The sequence below is a fragment of the Coenobita brevimanus genome, chromosome 92 (assembly GCF_032717465.1).
Source record: "Coenobita brevimanus isolate Jiangsu-jjx chromosome 92, ASM3271746v2, whole genome shotgun sequence".
In the NCBI taxonomy this organism is placed as follows: Eukaryota; Metazoa; Arthropoda; class Malacostraca; order Decapoda; family Coenobitidae; genus Coenobita; species Coenobita brevimanus.
In genome coordinates, this window is record NC_137045.1 from 24,727,698 (window position 1) to 24,744,091 (window position 16,394).

The window sequence follows — 16,394 nt, forward strand, 5'->3', positions numbered from 1 at the left end:
CAGGCCGTAAATATCTTCGTAAAAACCTGGAATAATACAACACTGGCAACCATTACACAAGCATGGTGTGGCTGGGGCGGCAGGGACACTCTAAGTGTGTTGTTGCGCCTCGGAACCCCTGCTATTTAAGTCCATCTTGCCTGTTGTCTACTGTTTTTAAGGTGACTGACCACAGTTTTATTATTTTAGCTATATTTGCAGTATACGTCTTAAAAAGTTTTGCATTATTATATCTCTAAGGTTAAAAAAATATCAAGGTTTGAGGGAGTCCTGCCCATATGTTATTTTTCCCATAAGATTATGTATTCGCAGTTTGCAAAACCACAGTGGGCGAGGTCATGAACTGCCCATCCACTCGCGCACTGTGCGAGCCCTCTGTACTTAGATTAACCCAAGGTAGCTTCTTGTGTAAAATCTACAAGATCTGAAAACAAATGTGTGGAAGAATGTATGGGTACATTTTACATTTGTCTCAATAACTGGCTAACTATATGCTTAACTGTAACTGTATTCCTTTCAGATAATAAGAAGGACCACAGTCATATTTCTGTAATGTTACAGCTTTACAGCTTTTGTGATTTTCTCTATAATGTGCGACAAAGAAGACACTGAGCCAATTTGAATTTGGTACATTCCACTAGGCTAAATGGCAAAATATTCAGCCACAATTCTTAGCAAACTTTTTATCCAAAGATTTTCAACCAAATAAGTGTATTTCAATTAGTTTCTGAAATATTTCTATTTCAAATATGCAATTTTTACAACAAAAATGAATATATGACCTTCAAAAATGGGACAAGGTCATTTATATTTGTACTTGGATTACCCTAGGGTACCTCCCTATATAATATCATCAAGATCTAAGAAAAAAGTGCAAAGAAAAATAATACAGTAATACTAACGAAAACAATAAGCTTCGTCATTTATAAGTTGAAGCTTAATAATAATAATAATGATGAGGTAGATGGGGGTGCTCACCATCCACTTGCTCAATATAGTGCTGCTCTCGGGTGTCTGCCCTTTCCTGTCCATCCTTCTTTCCTGACATCCTCTTCTGTCACTCTTTCTTCGTCCATCTGCCTACAGGTGACTTTACACTCCCTCTTCTGTCTTTCTTTCCTCCTTTCTTTCCTCTTCCTTCTGCCTGTGGGTGACTCTACAATGAGTGAGAAGCCAAATGGTTTCCTGTACACCAGGAAACCATTTACTGTACTATGCTGAGTAGTAACCATATAACCAAATTTTGCCACCTGGTGGTTTAGTGGGTAATTACAGTGCTCCAATCAGATTAAGCCGGTGAAGGTTTATATCTAAGGGATGGTTGGGGTTTCTTGCTGATGTAATGCCACTCAGGGATGACTGCAGCTGGTCACTTTCATCTTAAATGTCTGGACCAACTTGCCTAGCCCCAGGCTCCTACGCTCCTCACAGGGCAACACAGGATTGGATGATGAATGAATGAATGGTGAATAAGACAGCAATCATAATAATAATAATGGCTATTATTATTATTGGCCCTTTTATTAACTGCAGTCAGTCCCTGAAAATACACAGGTTCTTAATCTCGTATCCTAACCTACGGGGGTCAACAGGCTAACCAGGGCTGTTCCTGAGGAGTGCCAACATACTATCAAGCTTCACTGTGGCTGGAGTGAAGTGCAGACACAAGAAACACATTACCTACCAGACTTTTGACTCTATTTACTTGTGTCTGAGTGACAACTGGGAACTGGTGGTGGAAATTTGATCTGGTTCTGTTTCAGTGGTCCAGTTAATCATTTTTGCAAAAGTAAGGCCTGATACAGTTCTGGTAGCCATGGCCAGGTCCTGCAGGCTAATTCTAAAGAAAGTTGTTCCAGTAATCCAGTTTGACTGGCTTATGCCATCAGTACTCTGGTCATATTCTACTTCTAGATAAAGGACAGGAAGGAAGGGGGGGGGAATCTCCTTCTCTAGTTCTAGTCTGGTTTTGATCCAGAAGCTTAAATCCAGCAGATTTCAGTCAGGTTAACTGGTCCAGTTCCAGCTCATTTTTTGAAAAACTTTCAAATCTCTCTCTCTCTCTTGAAGATACAGTATTGTAGTCAAGAAATACTGCTCCCCAGGTATGGGCTCCTGAAGGCCACCAAACAGATGTTTCCAGTAATCAAATCTGCCATATTATATATGTTAATCACTGACAATAAATTACAAATAACAGCATCATAGATGTTATATATCACCTGTAAACTGATTTACCTGTGTTCGATTGTCCCCCGATCCATGAAGGAGAATGGGATGGAAAAATACTGTGTCTCCCTTCTCCATGCATAACATTGTCTTTGGCACATCATCATAGCCTCGTACCCCATGGTACATCTTGTTCACTCCATTCTGCAATGTCAGATATACAGAGGGGCAATGAATTTCTTCTCTGATCAAAACTATAAACTTAGATGGAAATGTATATAGAGAAACAACTCAGCACATGCTAATCATTACTAGATGTTGTGGTATAAAAGACAATCTGTTTTATAAGATGCAATCTAATTCTGGAAGGGAAAGAGCAGATAATACAAGACTGACTTAACTCACTATTACGGTCAGTTCTTAACGCTGATTACCATATTGCGCAGCATAGAAAACACTGCACTGCTTAATATGAGTAGTTTTAACTCAAATACTCAACATTCAGAATATCTATTCACTACTGCTGATCAGTCATTGGTTTCTTTACTTTTATGTAAAAGAAAAGCATATGAAAACAAACAAACAACCACTTCCTTAACAAAAAATTACCTTACTCCACGATGCCATGTTGACAATATTCATGTTTATGAACTGTCCGATTTCTTTAATACTAGAGAATTACTGTTCATCACCTAAATATAACTGAGGCACTGAACTGCAGAGGAGTCCAGACGCAAACACGGCCATGTTTGAGTTATGCATAACACTGTACTCCCCAAACCTTCCTCTTTCCGGAGAGATGAAAGAGAGACTTCTACACACACACAGGTCGCCGACAGAGACGGAGCTTTTCCTGGATCATGAGGAAATAACTGCTGAATCAGCGGCAAAAAGGAGACCAGCCTAATGTGATTATGTGACAGCGTGAGTCGTGGTCCCGTCAGACAGTAGTTAAAAAAAAAAAAACGAGGTTCTGGTCATAAAGAGTACAAGATAGTGGAAATAGAAAGTTTCCATACGGTTACATCATGGTGGAGAGGGACGGTGCTTTGTTTACAAACAGTAAGGGGGATTTTGCAGGCTTCTCCGAAGATGATCTGGGAAATGGATGTACTAAGCTGAACCAAACAAGAGTAGCAGGATTACAGAAAACAGCAGAGAGGAATGTCCAGGAGTTAAAAAAGGTAGGGGCAGTAATTAGACAGCTGCGGGAACGGACCTTACAGCACAAGAAAGAGATTAAAATTCTACAGAATAAACTGGAAAACGTTTGCACATGTAGTGATGAAAGAGAAGTCACAGATTTAAAAGTGTGTAATGAAGCTGCCTCAAATGAAATAAAACAGTCAAGAGAGAGAATAAGAGGTTGGAAGGAGAAAGGGACAGGATGAAAAGTAAACTAGATGAGTATGGATCCAAATCAAGGATGCAAGATGAGCACATTAAGGAAATCAAGGAGCAACATAAGGGGTGGAAGAAAATTCAGGAGGAAGGAAATGTAAATTTGGAAGAGTTCATAGAACAACAAAGCAAGGAAAAGGTGGAGAAGGAAGTGGTTAGGGTACTGAAAAGTAGAGAATCTTTAGTCAGAGATGTAGCAGATAAGAAAAAATGAGTGATAATTTTGGGAGTAAAAGAAAAAAATATGACAGTAAGATCAGAAAGAGAAAGAGAAGAACTGAGTAAGGTTAAAGAAATAATATCAGTGGTTATGGAGGGTAACAACGAAGCTCAAGAAGAGACTGAAGAAGTGTTTAGGTTGGGAAAGTATGAGGAAAGGAGGGGCGAGGCAGTTGAAGGTAAAGTTTAAGTCTCAGGTAATAGTAAATGAAAGCATCAATAGAACATGGAAATTAGCAGACAGAGAAGGGTTCAAAAATGTTTGGATAAGGAGAGATGCAAATGAGGAAGAAAGAGCTAAAATAAAGGAGTTTGTAAAGGAGGCAAAGGCAAAAAACGAACAGCGAACGGAGGAAGAGAAGACAATGTTTTACTGGACAGTCATGGATCAGAAATTGAGGAAGTGTTACCGACGGAGAGAAGAGAGTATAAAAAACAACAAAAATAATTTGAAGGTGGCATATAGTAATGCAGATGGTTTAATACTGGCAAGGCTAGAAATCAACAATTTCTTGCGGGTACTTGAACCTGATGTTATTTGCTTTGTAGAGACCATGTTAAGAGAAGATATTGATACCCATATGGGAGATGGTAAATACCCGGTATAAACTGTGGAGAGACAGAAAAGAAAAAACTGGAGGAGGAGGATAGCAGTGATGAACAACACAAATGTAGATACTGTGGAAATGGGAAAGGACAGGGTTGAAGTAATAAATATGAAATTAGAAACTGGAGAGAATGGCATGAGAAGATATTGATACCCATATGGGAGATGGTAAATATAAACTGTGGAGAGACAGCAAAGAAAAAACTGGAGGAGGAGGATAGCAGTGAAGTACAACACAAATATAGATACTGTGGAAATGGGAAAGGACAGGGCTGAAATGATAAATATGATAAATACGAAATTAGAAACTGGAGAGCATGGCATGAGAGATATAGTGGTAGTTCCCCCTAGACAACAGCATGGAATGAAGATGAATACCAAGAGATGTTGTTAGACATGGCTTGTTATTTAAAGAGAATGACTGAGAAGAGCACCAATATAATTTTAATGGGTGACTATAATTGTAAAGAGGTGAACTGGGAGGAATGGGACTAATGAGGAAACGAAGATTCGTGGGGCACTATACAATACTATTAAATATAACAATGAATAATGTGATGACAGAGTGGGTCAAAGAAGACACATGATTCCGAAGTGAGGACACACCAGCAAGACTAGATTTACTGTTTACCAAAGAACCCGATGTAATAGAATCTTTGAAATATCTGTATCCAATAGGAAAAAGTGATCATGTGGTCACTGAGTTCCAGATGATAATAAGGAATGTGGTGCCAAGAGACGAGCTTTATAGGCAGGGAAGATACAACTTTGGGAAAGCAAACCTTACAGGATTGAGAAAATTTTCCGAAAATGCGGACTGGAGAAAATTCAGAGAAACATAAGAGATACAGAGGAAGTAGGATATCTTTCTAGACCTCTATAATTTGGGGGTGGAAAAATATGTGCCAAGAGTAAGGGGGAAAGAAAACAGGAAAAAGGAGTGAGTTAACAGAGGGTGTATGATAGCAAAAAAAGAGAGAGACATGGCATGGAACAACTGGAGAAAAAGAGGTAATAACCTAACAAAGGAAGAATATAAAAGAACTAGAAATGAATATACAAGAATAAGTCGAGAGGAAGAAAAGAACTTTGAAAAAGGTATAATAGACAAATGTAAGGATGAGCCCAAACTGTTTTATAGATTTGTCAATGGCAAACTGAAACAAAGGGAAGGAATAAAAAAAACTAGAAGGAAAGGTTTATAAAGATGCAGCAATGCAAGCTGAAATAATGAACAAATGTTTCCAATTGGTTTTCACTAATGAAAAGGAGTTTGTGGAAGGGGAGGAAATGACTAGAAATGTAGTGACAAAAGGTATAAAAGTGTAAGTACAGGAAGTGTATATATTACTGGAAACTAAAGATGTAGGGAAAGCCCCAGGACCAGATGGAATCTCTAACTGGGTACTGAAGGAATGCAGAGAACAACTGGCGGATAAGATTCACAGTTTAATTGTGAGTTCTCTGGAAGAGGAGAAAGTGCCTCAAGAATGGAAGAGGGCAAATGGAGTACCAATTTAAAAGGGAGGAAAAAGGGAAGAACCCCTGAAGTAGAGATCAGTGTCCCTAACCAGCATGGTCGCAAAATTGTGCGAGAGAATCCTGAAAGATGGATAAAATATCTGGAAGAGATGAATATTTTGGCTGATAGTCAGGTTCGATTCAGAAATGGAAGGTCATGTGTTTCCAACTTGTTGAGCTTTTACTCAAGGGCGACTGATGTGCTATAGGAGAGACAGTTGGGTGGATTGTGTGTATTTAAAATTGGAGAAGGCCTTCGACAAGGTACCTCACAAGAGACTAATGTGGAAACTACAGCATATAGGAGGATTGAAGGGAAACCTCCTGGAATGGATGAGAGACTTTTTGAGAGACAAATGAGGACAGAAATAAACGATAGGATGTCTGGATGGAGGGAAGTAACAAATGGAGTCCCATAGGGTTCAGTGTTGGCGCCAGTAATGTTCCTGATTTACGTAAATGATATGGTAGTTCCCATCCCCCCCCCCTCCCAACTCTGGACATAGGCTTCACAGCCTGCTTTCAAGGCCCAATAGTCCTCCTATGTACCGCAAACCTCTACATGTCACCACTTCGGCACTAACACCCACTGTCCATATTGAATACATGCTAGGGCTGTCTCATACAGGACCGGTGTACTGGTATTAGGGTGGGTATTTTTATGACATGTCGGCAGGTCTTCTGGTAGATCAGTAAAGTCTGATTTTTTTGAAATTCAGATCCTTAAACTGTTCCCTGCCCCAGTGGGATTTGAACCTGGGTCCGTTAGGACTGCAGGCCACCTCTCTACTGATTGAACAGTTATGCAAGTTTGTTTGCTGATGATGCGAAGATCTAGAGGAAGGTGGAGGTTGAGGAGAACTGTAAAATGCTGCAGAAGGATCTGGATAGGATACATGATTGGAACCGGATGTGGGAAATGAAATTCAACGCAAAGAAATGTAAAATATTGGAAGTGGGTAAAAGTACCAAGAGGCCATCACTGAATTATCTGATGGGTTAATGAACCAATCACAAAAGTAAGAGAAGAGAAAGATTTGGGAGTGCTGATTCAGGATAGTTTGTCACCTGAAAAACATATTAACAAGATAGTTAGAGAGACGTATAAACTCTTCACTAACATAAGAGTATCACTTAATTAGATGGATGAGGAGATGATGAAAAAATTGATAGTGGCCATGATCCACCCCAGGATAGAATATGCAGCTGTAGTGTGGTCCCCACACAAAAAGAAAGATATAAACAAGATTGAGAGAATACAAAGAACAGCAACCAAGGTGGTCCCCAGTCTAGCAGATGTCATACAAACAGAGGCTGGAAAAGATGGATTTGCCTTCCTTAGAGGAAAGGAGAGAGAGGGGCGACATGACTGCAGTGTTCAGGACCATGATGGGAGTAGATAAAGTTGACAGAGAAGATCTTTTTGTATGGGATAAGAGAGTAACAAGTGGACACGGAATGAAACTGAAGAAGCCAAGCTGCTTGAAGGATATCAAGAAATATACATTTCCTAATAGATGCACAGACCTGTGGAATAGCCTGGACAAAGAGATCGTCCAGTCTAAAAATTTAAACGAGTTTAAAACAAAATTTTCCTCATCGAGAAACAGAGATAGGACCCCACGAGTGTAGCTCATTTCCTGTACAGTATATCACAATCAGGTAAATACAGTTAGGCATATACAAGCATTCAGATGGTTGAAAATCATATAATGCGACATGCACTATTTTCCTGTGCATTGGCTGGATGGCTAGCCTGCCAAGCTGAGCCACAGAGAGAACCAAATGCCATCCACACCCCATACACATGACCGCATGGTGCCCACCCAACCACACACAGCGTTGTGCACCATCTAGGCCATTCTTGGCCAATCACCACACACACACCATGCCCATATCACGCCGCCACCACCCTACCAGATTCAGTTTTGTCTATGTCGCCTCCCATTGCATTATCCTGCATCACTCTGTGTTTTTAGTGCCTTATTTTTCCTGTTTACACTCAGTTAGTGCAATATGTCAAATAATTATAATCAATAATCAGAGTGATAATGAATAATCATAATCAGCAATCAATAATACTGCAACCTTTTTCTACCGTAATTATTTGTTACTGCACTCACAATGTTACTATCTTATTTCCTTAAAGAAGCCAATTATTCTATCTATCTATCTATCTATCTATTGCCAGACGCCTCAATCCCGTTTGGGGTGGCCACAAACAAATCGCCTCCAAGTCGCCCTGTCCCCCGCCATTTCACTGCCCTGCTCCCAACTCACACCCCCCTCTCTCATATACCTCTCCACCCCATCCCTCCATCTCATCCTCGGCCTCCCCCTCCCTCTTCCCCCCTCCACCTCACTCACATACACTCTCTTCGTCAGTCTTTCACCCTCCATCCTCTCCACATGGCCAAACCACCTCAGTGTGTTCCTCATAACGCTTCCTATCACATCCACACCACAACGCTCCTTTATATCCTCATTCGTCAGCCTGTCTCTCCACGTGACTCCACAGGCTCCTCTTAAATAACTCATTTCCACTGCTCTCACTCTTGACTTGTGTCCTTCCAACAATGTCCAAGCTTCACTTCCGTACGTTAGAGTTGGTATCACAATACTGTCATGTAGTAACTTTTTCACTTCCATGCTCACTTCCATGTTTCTTATCACTGCTTTCAAAGAACCAGCAACTTTTCTTCCCTGCTGTACCCTTTCAAGCACTTCACCCTCCAAACCTCCATCCTTACTCATCACACTACCCAAGTACTTAAACGTACTCACATTTTCCAATTCCTCACCATCCAAAATCGCTGTACATTCACTAACTTCACCTCTCTCAAAGACCATCACTTTACTCTTCCCTACATTCACCTTTAGATTCCGTTTCTTACACACTCTCCCAAACTCATCCACCAAGCCTTGCAGCTCCCCTTCATCTTCACTCAACAACACAGTATCATCTGCAAACAACAGTACAGGGAGTTTCCAAACACTATCCTTTCTCACCAGGGTCACTCCAACATCCACTACCCTACCTTGTACCTCTTTTATTACCCCATCCGTGTACAGATTGAACAACCATGGAGACATGACACATCCCTGTTTCAAACCAACTTTCAAAGAGAAAAATTCACTTAGTTCACCATCCACACGCACTGCAGCCTTCGCACCATCGTACATACTCTTCACAGCATTCAACAACTTCCCATCTACCCCATATATTCTTAATACTTTCCACAATCCTTGTCTATCCACCCTGTCATATGCTTTCTCCAAATCCATGAAAGCCGCATACAACTTCTTTCCCTTCTCTAGAAACTTTTCCACTAAAGATCTACGAATGAATATCTGATCTACACAACCCCTTCCCTTCCTAAAGCCTCCCTGTTCTTCTCCAACTAATTTCTCTGTTCTTTCTCTAACTCTGTCTATAAGTATCCTACCATACACTTTTCCTATTATACTAAGAAGACAAATGCCCCTATGATTACCACACACTTCTTTTTCCCCTTTTCCTTTGTACAAGGGAATAATTATACCTGACTTCCAATCCTCCGGGACTCTACCTTCCTCCCAGGCCAATCTGCACATCTTCCACATCCATTCTACTACCATCTCTACCCCATGCTTCAGCATTTCACCACACACTCCATCAATTCCTGGGGCTTTCCCTGATTTAACTTTCTTCATTGCTTTCACAACTTCTATCCTACTGATTTCTTCCTGTCTTCTCAACTCCCTCCTTCTCCCAGCCATTCCCCAGCCACTTATACTCGCATTACTTCCATCCTCTACGTTCAACAATTCCTTAAAGTGTTCTCTCCATCTTCTCACTTTTTCTCCCTTCTCCACTAGTAATCTACCATTTTTATCTTTCACTCCCCTGCTAACTTCACTTCCACCCTGTCTTACTCTTTTCACTTCTCTCCAGAACATTTTCTTACAGTCCCTCCACTTTACACTCAAATTCCTTCCAAATTCCTCATCCACAATCTTCTTACTCTCTCTTACTAATCTTTTCACCTCTCTCTTTCTTTCCACATATAACTCTCTCTTCCGCCTCTCAACTTCTTCCACGCCCCTATTTCTCATCCATTCATTGTATGCTTTCTTCTTTTGTGCCACAGCCTGTTTCACCTCTTCATTCCACCACGCTGTTCCTTGCACCCCCCTCCATCTTCTCTTCCTTCCACACACCACATCACATGCTACACATATTTCTTCTGTAAATATCTTACACACACCTTCCACGTCCCCCATCTGCTCCAATTCATATTTGCCCAATCGTTCCTCCACTTCTCTCTTATACTCTGCCTTTTTCTCATCCTCTTGTAACCTTTCCACTCTCCTTGCAACTAGTCCTTCCTCTCATCTTTCCCTTCTTCTATTCCTCCATCTTACTTGCATTCTAATTCTGGCCACCACCAAGTAGTGGTCAGAAAGTCCACTCCCCCAACATCTATACACTCTTGCATCCTTTACACATCTTCGCATCCTTTCATCCACACACACGTAATCAATCATTCCCTTCCTTTCATTCAGTTCACCACCCACCCTTCTCATCACTCGCCATGTATACCTGTGGATCATTTTATGCCTGAAGAGGGTATTGGCTATCACCAACCCCCTCCCAGCACAAATGTCCACTAACGCACTCCCATTCTCATCTATCTCAGCAGGCACACCCCACTCACCAACTATTCCATCCACCTTCACATTCCCAACTTTACCATTCATATCACCAATCAAAAACACTCTCTCATTCCTTCCAAACTTTTCCATGCACACTTCCACATTTGTCCAGAACTCTTCTCTCACTCTTCTAGCACGATCTTGCGTTGGCGCATACACACACGGCATCGTCGGAGGTAGACGTCCGTACCGGCGCTCCATACCAGCTCAACACGGCCAGAGGCATTACCTAAATAAGTATCTTTGAATGAGTCAAGCTCTGTACCAGGTTAGACTAAATGATTTTTCATTATTAAAAGGAAAAGAAATAATAAGTTTAAATAAGACAGGTTCAAACAACAAAGAACCACGATGTGTTGAGTCAGCTGGGTTTGTTTATACTACAGCAAGACGGGGAAAGCGTGCATGCTTTGTAAGTACACACTCTGTTCATTTAGTATTACAAAATGGATACATACTTCAGTAAAACAAATTTGGAAAAGAAAAGGGATAAAAGTAAAAAGCAAAATGATGATTTCTACCAAGAACTGGTTGAAGTGGAGACTCACAATAGACTGGTTGAACGTGTACACAAACTAGAAATGGCTTTCAAAAATGAAATTGATGAAATAAAGAAGCAAATGCACTTGCAAAAGGAAGAGATAGAAAAACTGGGAAGGGAGGCCAATAAGAAAGACACAACCATCAGTGAACTAACAGTGGAATTGAATACCCTTAGGAAGAAAGTGAGTGAAATGGGAAGTACAGTAGTTAATCACGAGAGTGTTATGGAAGAGTTAAAAAATTACACAGAGACAATTAGACAAGCAAGTAGTCTTATGGACCAGAGCAGTGATATTGAGGAGAAGATAACACAGGTGAATGAAGCTGTGCAAAGCTACAAAAATGATGTAGAAATCACGTATGCTGAAATGGTGAAAGTAAAGAAAGACTTAGAAACAAGGGTGGAGGAAAAAAACATTAAAAAGGAAGTGAAAAGAATAATCCAAAACAATCCAAAGTTAGTCAGAGATTCAATAGAAATAAATAAATCAATAGTAATCACTGGTATAGAAGAGGAAGAAATTAAAAACAAAATCACTAGAGACAAAAAGGAGATGGCAAATGTAATGAGCTTACTGAAAGAAGTATCAGAGGAAATCTGTAGTAAAGACATAGAGGAACACAAAAGGTTAGGGAAATACAAGAAAAGCAAGACAAGACCTCTAAAGGTGACTTTCCAGAGTGTAAACACTGTGGAAGAGATACTAAAAAATGCAAAGAATCTTATGGAAAAAGAGGAGTTCAAAAATGTATGGATAAAAAGATGTCTAACACAAGAGGAACTGGAATTACTGAAAGAGAAAAGGGAGGAAGCAAAAACAAAAAATGAGGGAAGATCAGAAGAGGACAAGAAGAAATTTTTTTACAAAGTAATAAGATTGCAGGTACGAAAGTGGTACACAAACAGGATGGAAGAAAAAGGAGGAAGTTAGTAGAACCATGTCATGACAAGTATATAAACAAGATGATAAAGTTGATGTACTCAAATGTGGATGGAATGGTATCTAAATTACTAGAGATGAATGATTATGTCAGAGAAAATGAACCACAAATAATATGCCTAACTGAGACAAAATTAACACCAAGGATATCCAATGACATACTAAACTTAGAGGAATACAATATATGGAGAAGAGACAGAAATTTTAAAAAAGGAGGAGGAATTATAATATTAACTAAGAAAAATCTAAAAGTCAAGGAAATAAACCTAGATATACCATCACAAGTAGAACTGATTGCAGTAGAGATCGACACATCTGAAGGTAAAGTAATTGTAGCCAATTTGTATATGCCACCCAGATCAAACACATGGGAAAGAGACGAATATGAGGACCTGGCAGAGAGTACAATTCAGAGTATAAGATCCTTGCTTTTTTTTTTTTTTTTTTAATGCGAGGAAGAAGGAACCAAAGGCCATGAGCCCGCAGTAACAGTTCCCTCCAAGAGAAAAACAAAATACAATATAGAGCCAAATTCAAGATCCGATCATTTTGAGATGCCCGGACACACTGTGTTTGAAAGACTGGAGATCATAGGCAGCAGGAAATACAGACAGAGGGAGACAGTTCCAGAGCTGACCTGTTGCATAAATGAAAGACTGGGAGTAACGGTTAACTCTTGCATTAGAGAGTTGGACAGAAAAAGGATGAGAGTTTGCTGCCAGACGGGTGCTACGCGCCCGTCGTAGAGGTGGAGGAATGCAAGCAGACAGTTCAGAGGAACAGTGACCATTAAAGTAGCGATAGAAAAGAGATAAAGATGCAACAGTGCGGCGAAGAGACAGAGGTTGAAGGGAGTCAGTAAGAGGAGGAGAGTTAATGAGACGAAAAGCCTTTGACTCCACCCTATTGAGAAGAGCTGTATGAGGGGAGCCTCCCCACACATGAGAGTTGTACTCCACACAGGGGCGGATAAAACCCCTGTATAGAGTCAACAATTGTGCAGGGGTAAAGAAAGAGTGGAGTCGGCTTAGCACACCCAATCTCTTGGAAGCAGATTTTACAAGAGATGTAATATGATCTTTCCAAGATAAGTCCCGAGTAAATGAAACCCCAAGCATGTTCAAGGATGATGCAGGATTAAGCTGAATATTATTAAACATTAGTGGGTATACCTGTGGAAAATTTTGTCGGGTTGAAAGGTGTAAGAACTGAGTCTTAGATGCATTAAAGACAACCATATTATTTTTACCCCAGTCAGAGATACGAGCCAAGTCAGACATTAGGTGTGCCATAGCCTCATCCCTTGTTTGTTGAAGTAACTGTTGAGATGGGCGTTGCAGGAACCGAATGGAAAGGTGAAGAGTGGAGTCATCAGCGTATGAGTGGATAGGGTTAGATGTACAGCTTAGAAGATCATTGATGAATAAAAGGAAGAGAGTTGGTGATAGGACAGAGCCCTGAGGAACACCACTGTTGATAGATCTTGGAGAAGAACGATGGCCATCTACAACAGCGGCTATAGAACGACCAGAAAGGAAGCTAACGATGAAGGCACAGATAGAAGGATAGAAACCGTAGGAGGGCAGTTTGGAAATTAAAGATTTATGCCAGACTTGATCGAAAGCTTTTGAGATGTCAAGTGCAATGGCAAAGCTTTCGTCAAAGTCCCGAAAGGAGGATGACCAGGAGTCTGAAAGGTAGGTGAGAAGATCGCCAGTGGAGCGTCCCTGACGGAACCCATACTGACGATCGGAAAGAAGGTTGTGATAGGAAAGATGCCTTAAAATTTTTCTATTAAGAATTGACTCGAAAACTTTTGAAATACAGGACGTTAAAGCAATTGGACGATAGTTGGAGGGTTGGGAGTGGTCACCCTTCTTTGGGACTGGCTGAATGAGAGCAAACTTCCAGCAAGAAGGAAAGGTACAAGTTGACAGACAAAGACGAAAGAGTTTGCCTAGGCAGGGTGTAAGCACAGAAGCACAGTTCTTGAGAACAACAGGAGGGACCCCATCAGGCCCATATGCCTTGTTAGTACTGAGGCCAGTGATGGCAGAAAATACATCAACTGAAGAAATTTTAATGTCAGCCATGAGGAAGTCAGAGGGGGGAAGTGATGGAGGAACAGCACCGGAATCGTCTAAGGTAGAATTGGAGGAGAAAGTCTGTGTGAAGAGATCTGCTTTATCAGTAAAAGAAATAGCTACAGAACCATCAGAGTAGAAAAGAGGAGGGAAGGATGATGAGGTAAAGTTGTTAGAAAGATTTTTGGCAAGATGCCAGAAGAAGCGGGAAGAATTTGAGTTGGAGAGTTGAGAGCATTTAGTATGGATGAAATTATTTTTAGTAGAGCTAAGAACAGACTTAGCACGATTCCGGGCAGAAACGTAAAGATGATGTGATTCAGGGGTGGGTTGGCTCCGGTACCTTTTGTAGGCCCTCTCCTTGTTGTGGACAGCATTAGAACAAGCGTGATTAAACCAAGGCTTTCTTGCGTTAGTCAAAGGATATGAGAAAGGAATGTATGCTTCCATGCCCGAGAGAATAACCTCCGTAATGCGCAAGGCACACTCAGATGGCTCACGGCCATGGAAGCAATAATCATTCCAGGGAAAATCAAAGAAGTACTGCCTGAGGGCCTCCCAGTCTGCGGCTCCAAAATGCCATAGACAACGTTTCCCTGGAGGGTCCACAGGCCGTACCGGAGTGATAGGACAGGTTAAGGTAATAAAGTTGTGATCGGAGGAGCCCAACGGAGAGAAAAGATTAACAGAGTAAGCAGAAGGATTAGTTGTGAGGAAGAGGTCAAGTATGTTGGAGCTCTCTCCAAGGCGGTCAGGGATACAGGTAGGGTGCTGTACAAGCTGCTCTAGGTCATTAAGGATAGAAAAGATGTAGGCTTGTTCACCAGGTGGATCCGTGAAAGGAGAGGAGAGCCAAAGGTGGTGGTGAACATTGAAATCTCCAAGAATGGAGATTTCAGAGAAATTGGAAAGAATTATACTAACTGGGGATTTCAATACAAATATAAATTGGAATATTCTAGATATAAATAGCCAAGAAAGCTGTTGGGACCAAAAGCTCCTGGATCTCGTACAAGAGTTTTTCTTAACGCAACATGTGAGGGAAACCACTAGAAAAAGAGGACTTGATGTACCTTCAGTGCTAGATCTAATATTTACTAGGCAAGAAAATGACATTTGACAGTTTAATATATCACCCTCCACTCAGCAAAAGCGATCATGCAGTACTAAATTATAACTTCAGGATAGCATATGACATAGTAAACAGCAATGACAGTTACAAAAAGAGACTAAACTATAAAAAGGGAAATTATCAAGACCTAAAGAAGTATTTCTTAGAAGTTGATTGGGAAAATGAGCTTAGAGGACAAGATTTAAATGCTGTATATAAAAAATTTTGTGAATTTTATGAAATAGGAGTCCAGAAGTACATCCCACAGCACAAAGAAGCAGATAAGAAAATACAGAAATGGTTCAATACAGAATGTAAAAAATCAAAAGAAAGAAGAGATTTGTTGTGGAATAGATACAGAAGACACAATAGTGAAAGGGCGTATAATAATTACAAACAGGCAAGAAACGACTATACAAGAATAAGGAGGGAAGCCCAAAAACAGTTTGAGGAGGATATAATAAATAAAAGTAGTGATCAACCAAAGCTGTTTTACAGCTATATCAGAAGCAAAACCAAAGTAAAAGATATAATACAATCCATCACGGATGAGGGAATCACTTATACACAAGAGAAAGATATTTGTGAAGCACTAAATAAGAATTTCCAATTAGTTTTTACAGAAGAAAAAAATTTTGAGAGGGAATATGTGGAACACGCATGTCCACACATACTACCAGATATACAAATAGCAGAAAAAGTAATACAAGAGGAGTTAAGTAGATTAGACAGAGGAAAAGCAAGTGGTCCTGATGAAATTTCATGTTGGGTGTTACGAGAATGTGCAAAGGAGTTAAGTAAACCATTATTTTTAATTTTCAAGAAATCCTTGAGTCGAGGGAAACTACCTGATATTTGGAAAAAAGCAAATATAGTCCCCTTATTCAAGAAAGGAAATAGACAAAATCCTCTCAACTACCGACCAGTATCACTGACCAGTGTTGTAAGCAAGGTATTAGAAAAACTTATAAGAAAAGCTTGGGTAAATCATCTAGAAGAACACAGTATGATAACAGAAAGACAGTTTGGTTTCAGAAAAGGAAAATCATGTGTTACTAATCTGTTGAGCTACTATGACAGAGTAACAAACACAATACAGGAAA

General features: G+C 40.3%; 1 protein-coding gene across 1 annotated transcript in view; it reads right to left on the bottom strand.

Annotated features, from left to right (window-relative positions):
* Positions 1–1,701: 1,701 nt before the first annotated feature.
* Positions 1,702–16,394, bottom strand: part of LOC145412169 (phytanoyl-CoA dioxygenase, peroxisomal-like) — an 80,894-nt gene continuing 66,201 nt past the window's right edge. The window contains exons 4-5 of the mRNA XM_080282104.1: positions 2,239–2,373; positions 1,702–1,827 (exon numbers count right to left, since the gene is read on the bottom strand). Coding sequence (XP_080138230.1) covers positions 1,702–1,827; positions 2,239–2,373 — 261 coding nt within the window. The remainder of the gene's footprint in view (positions 1,828–2,238; positions 2,374–16,394) is intronic.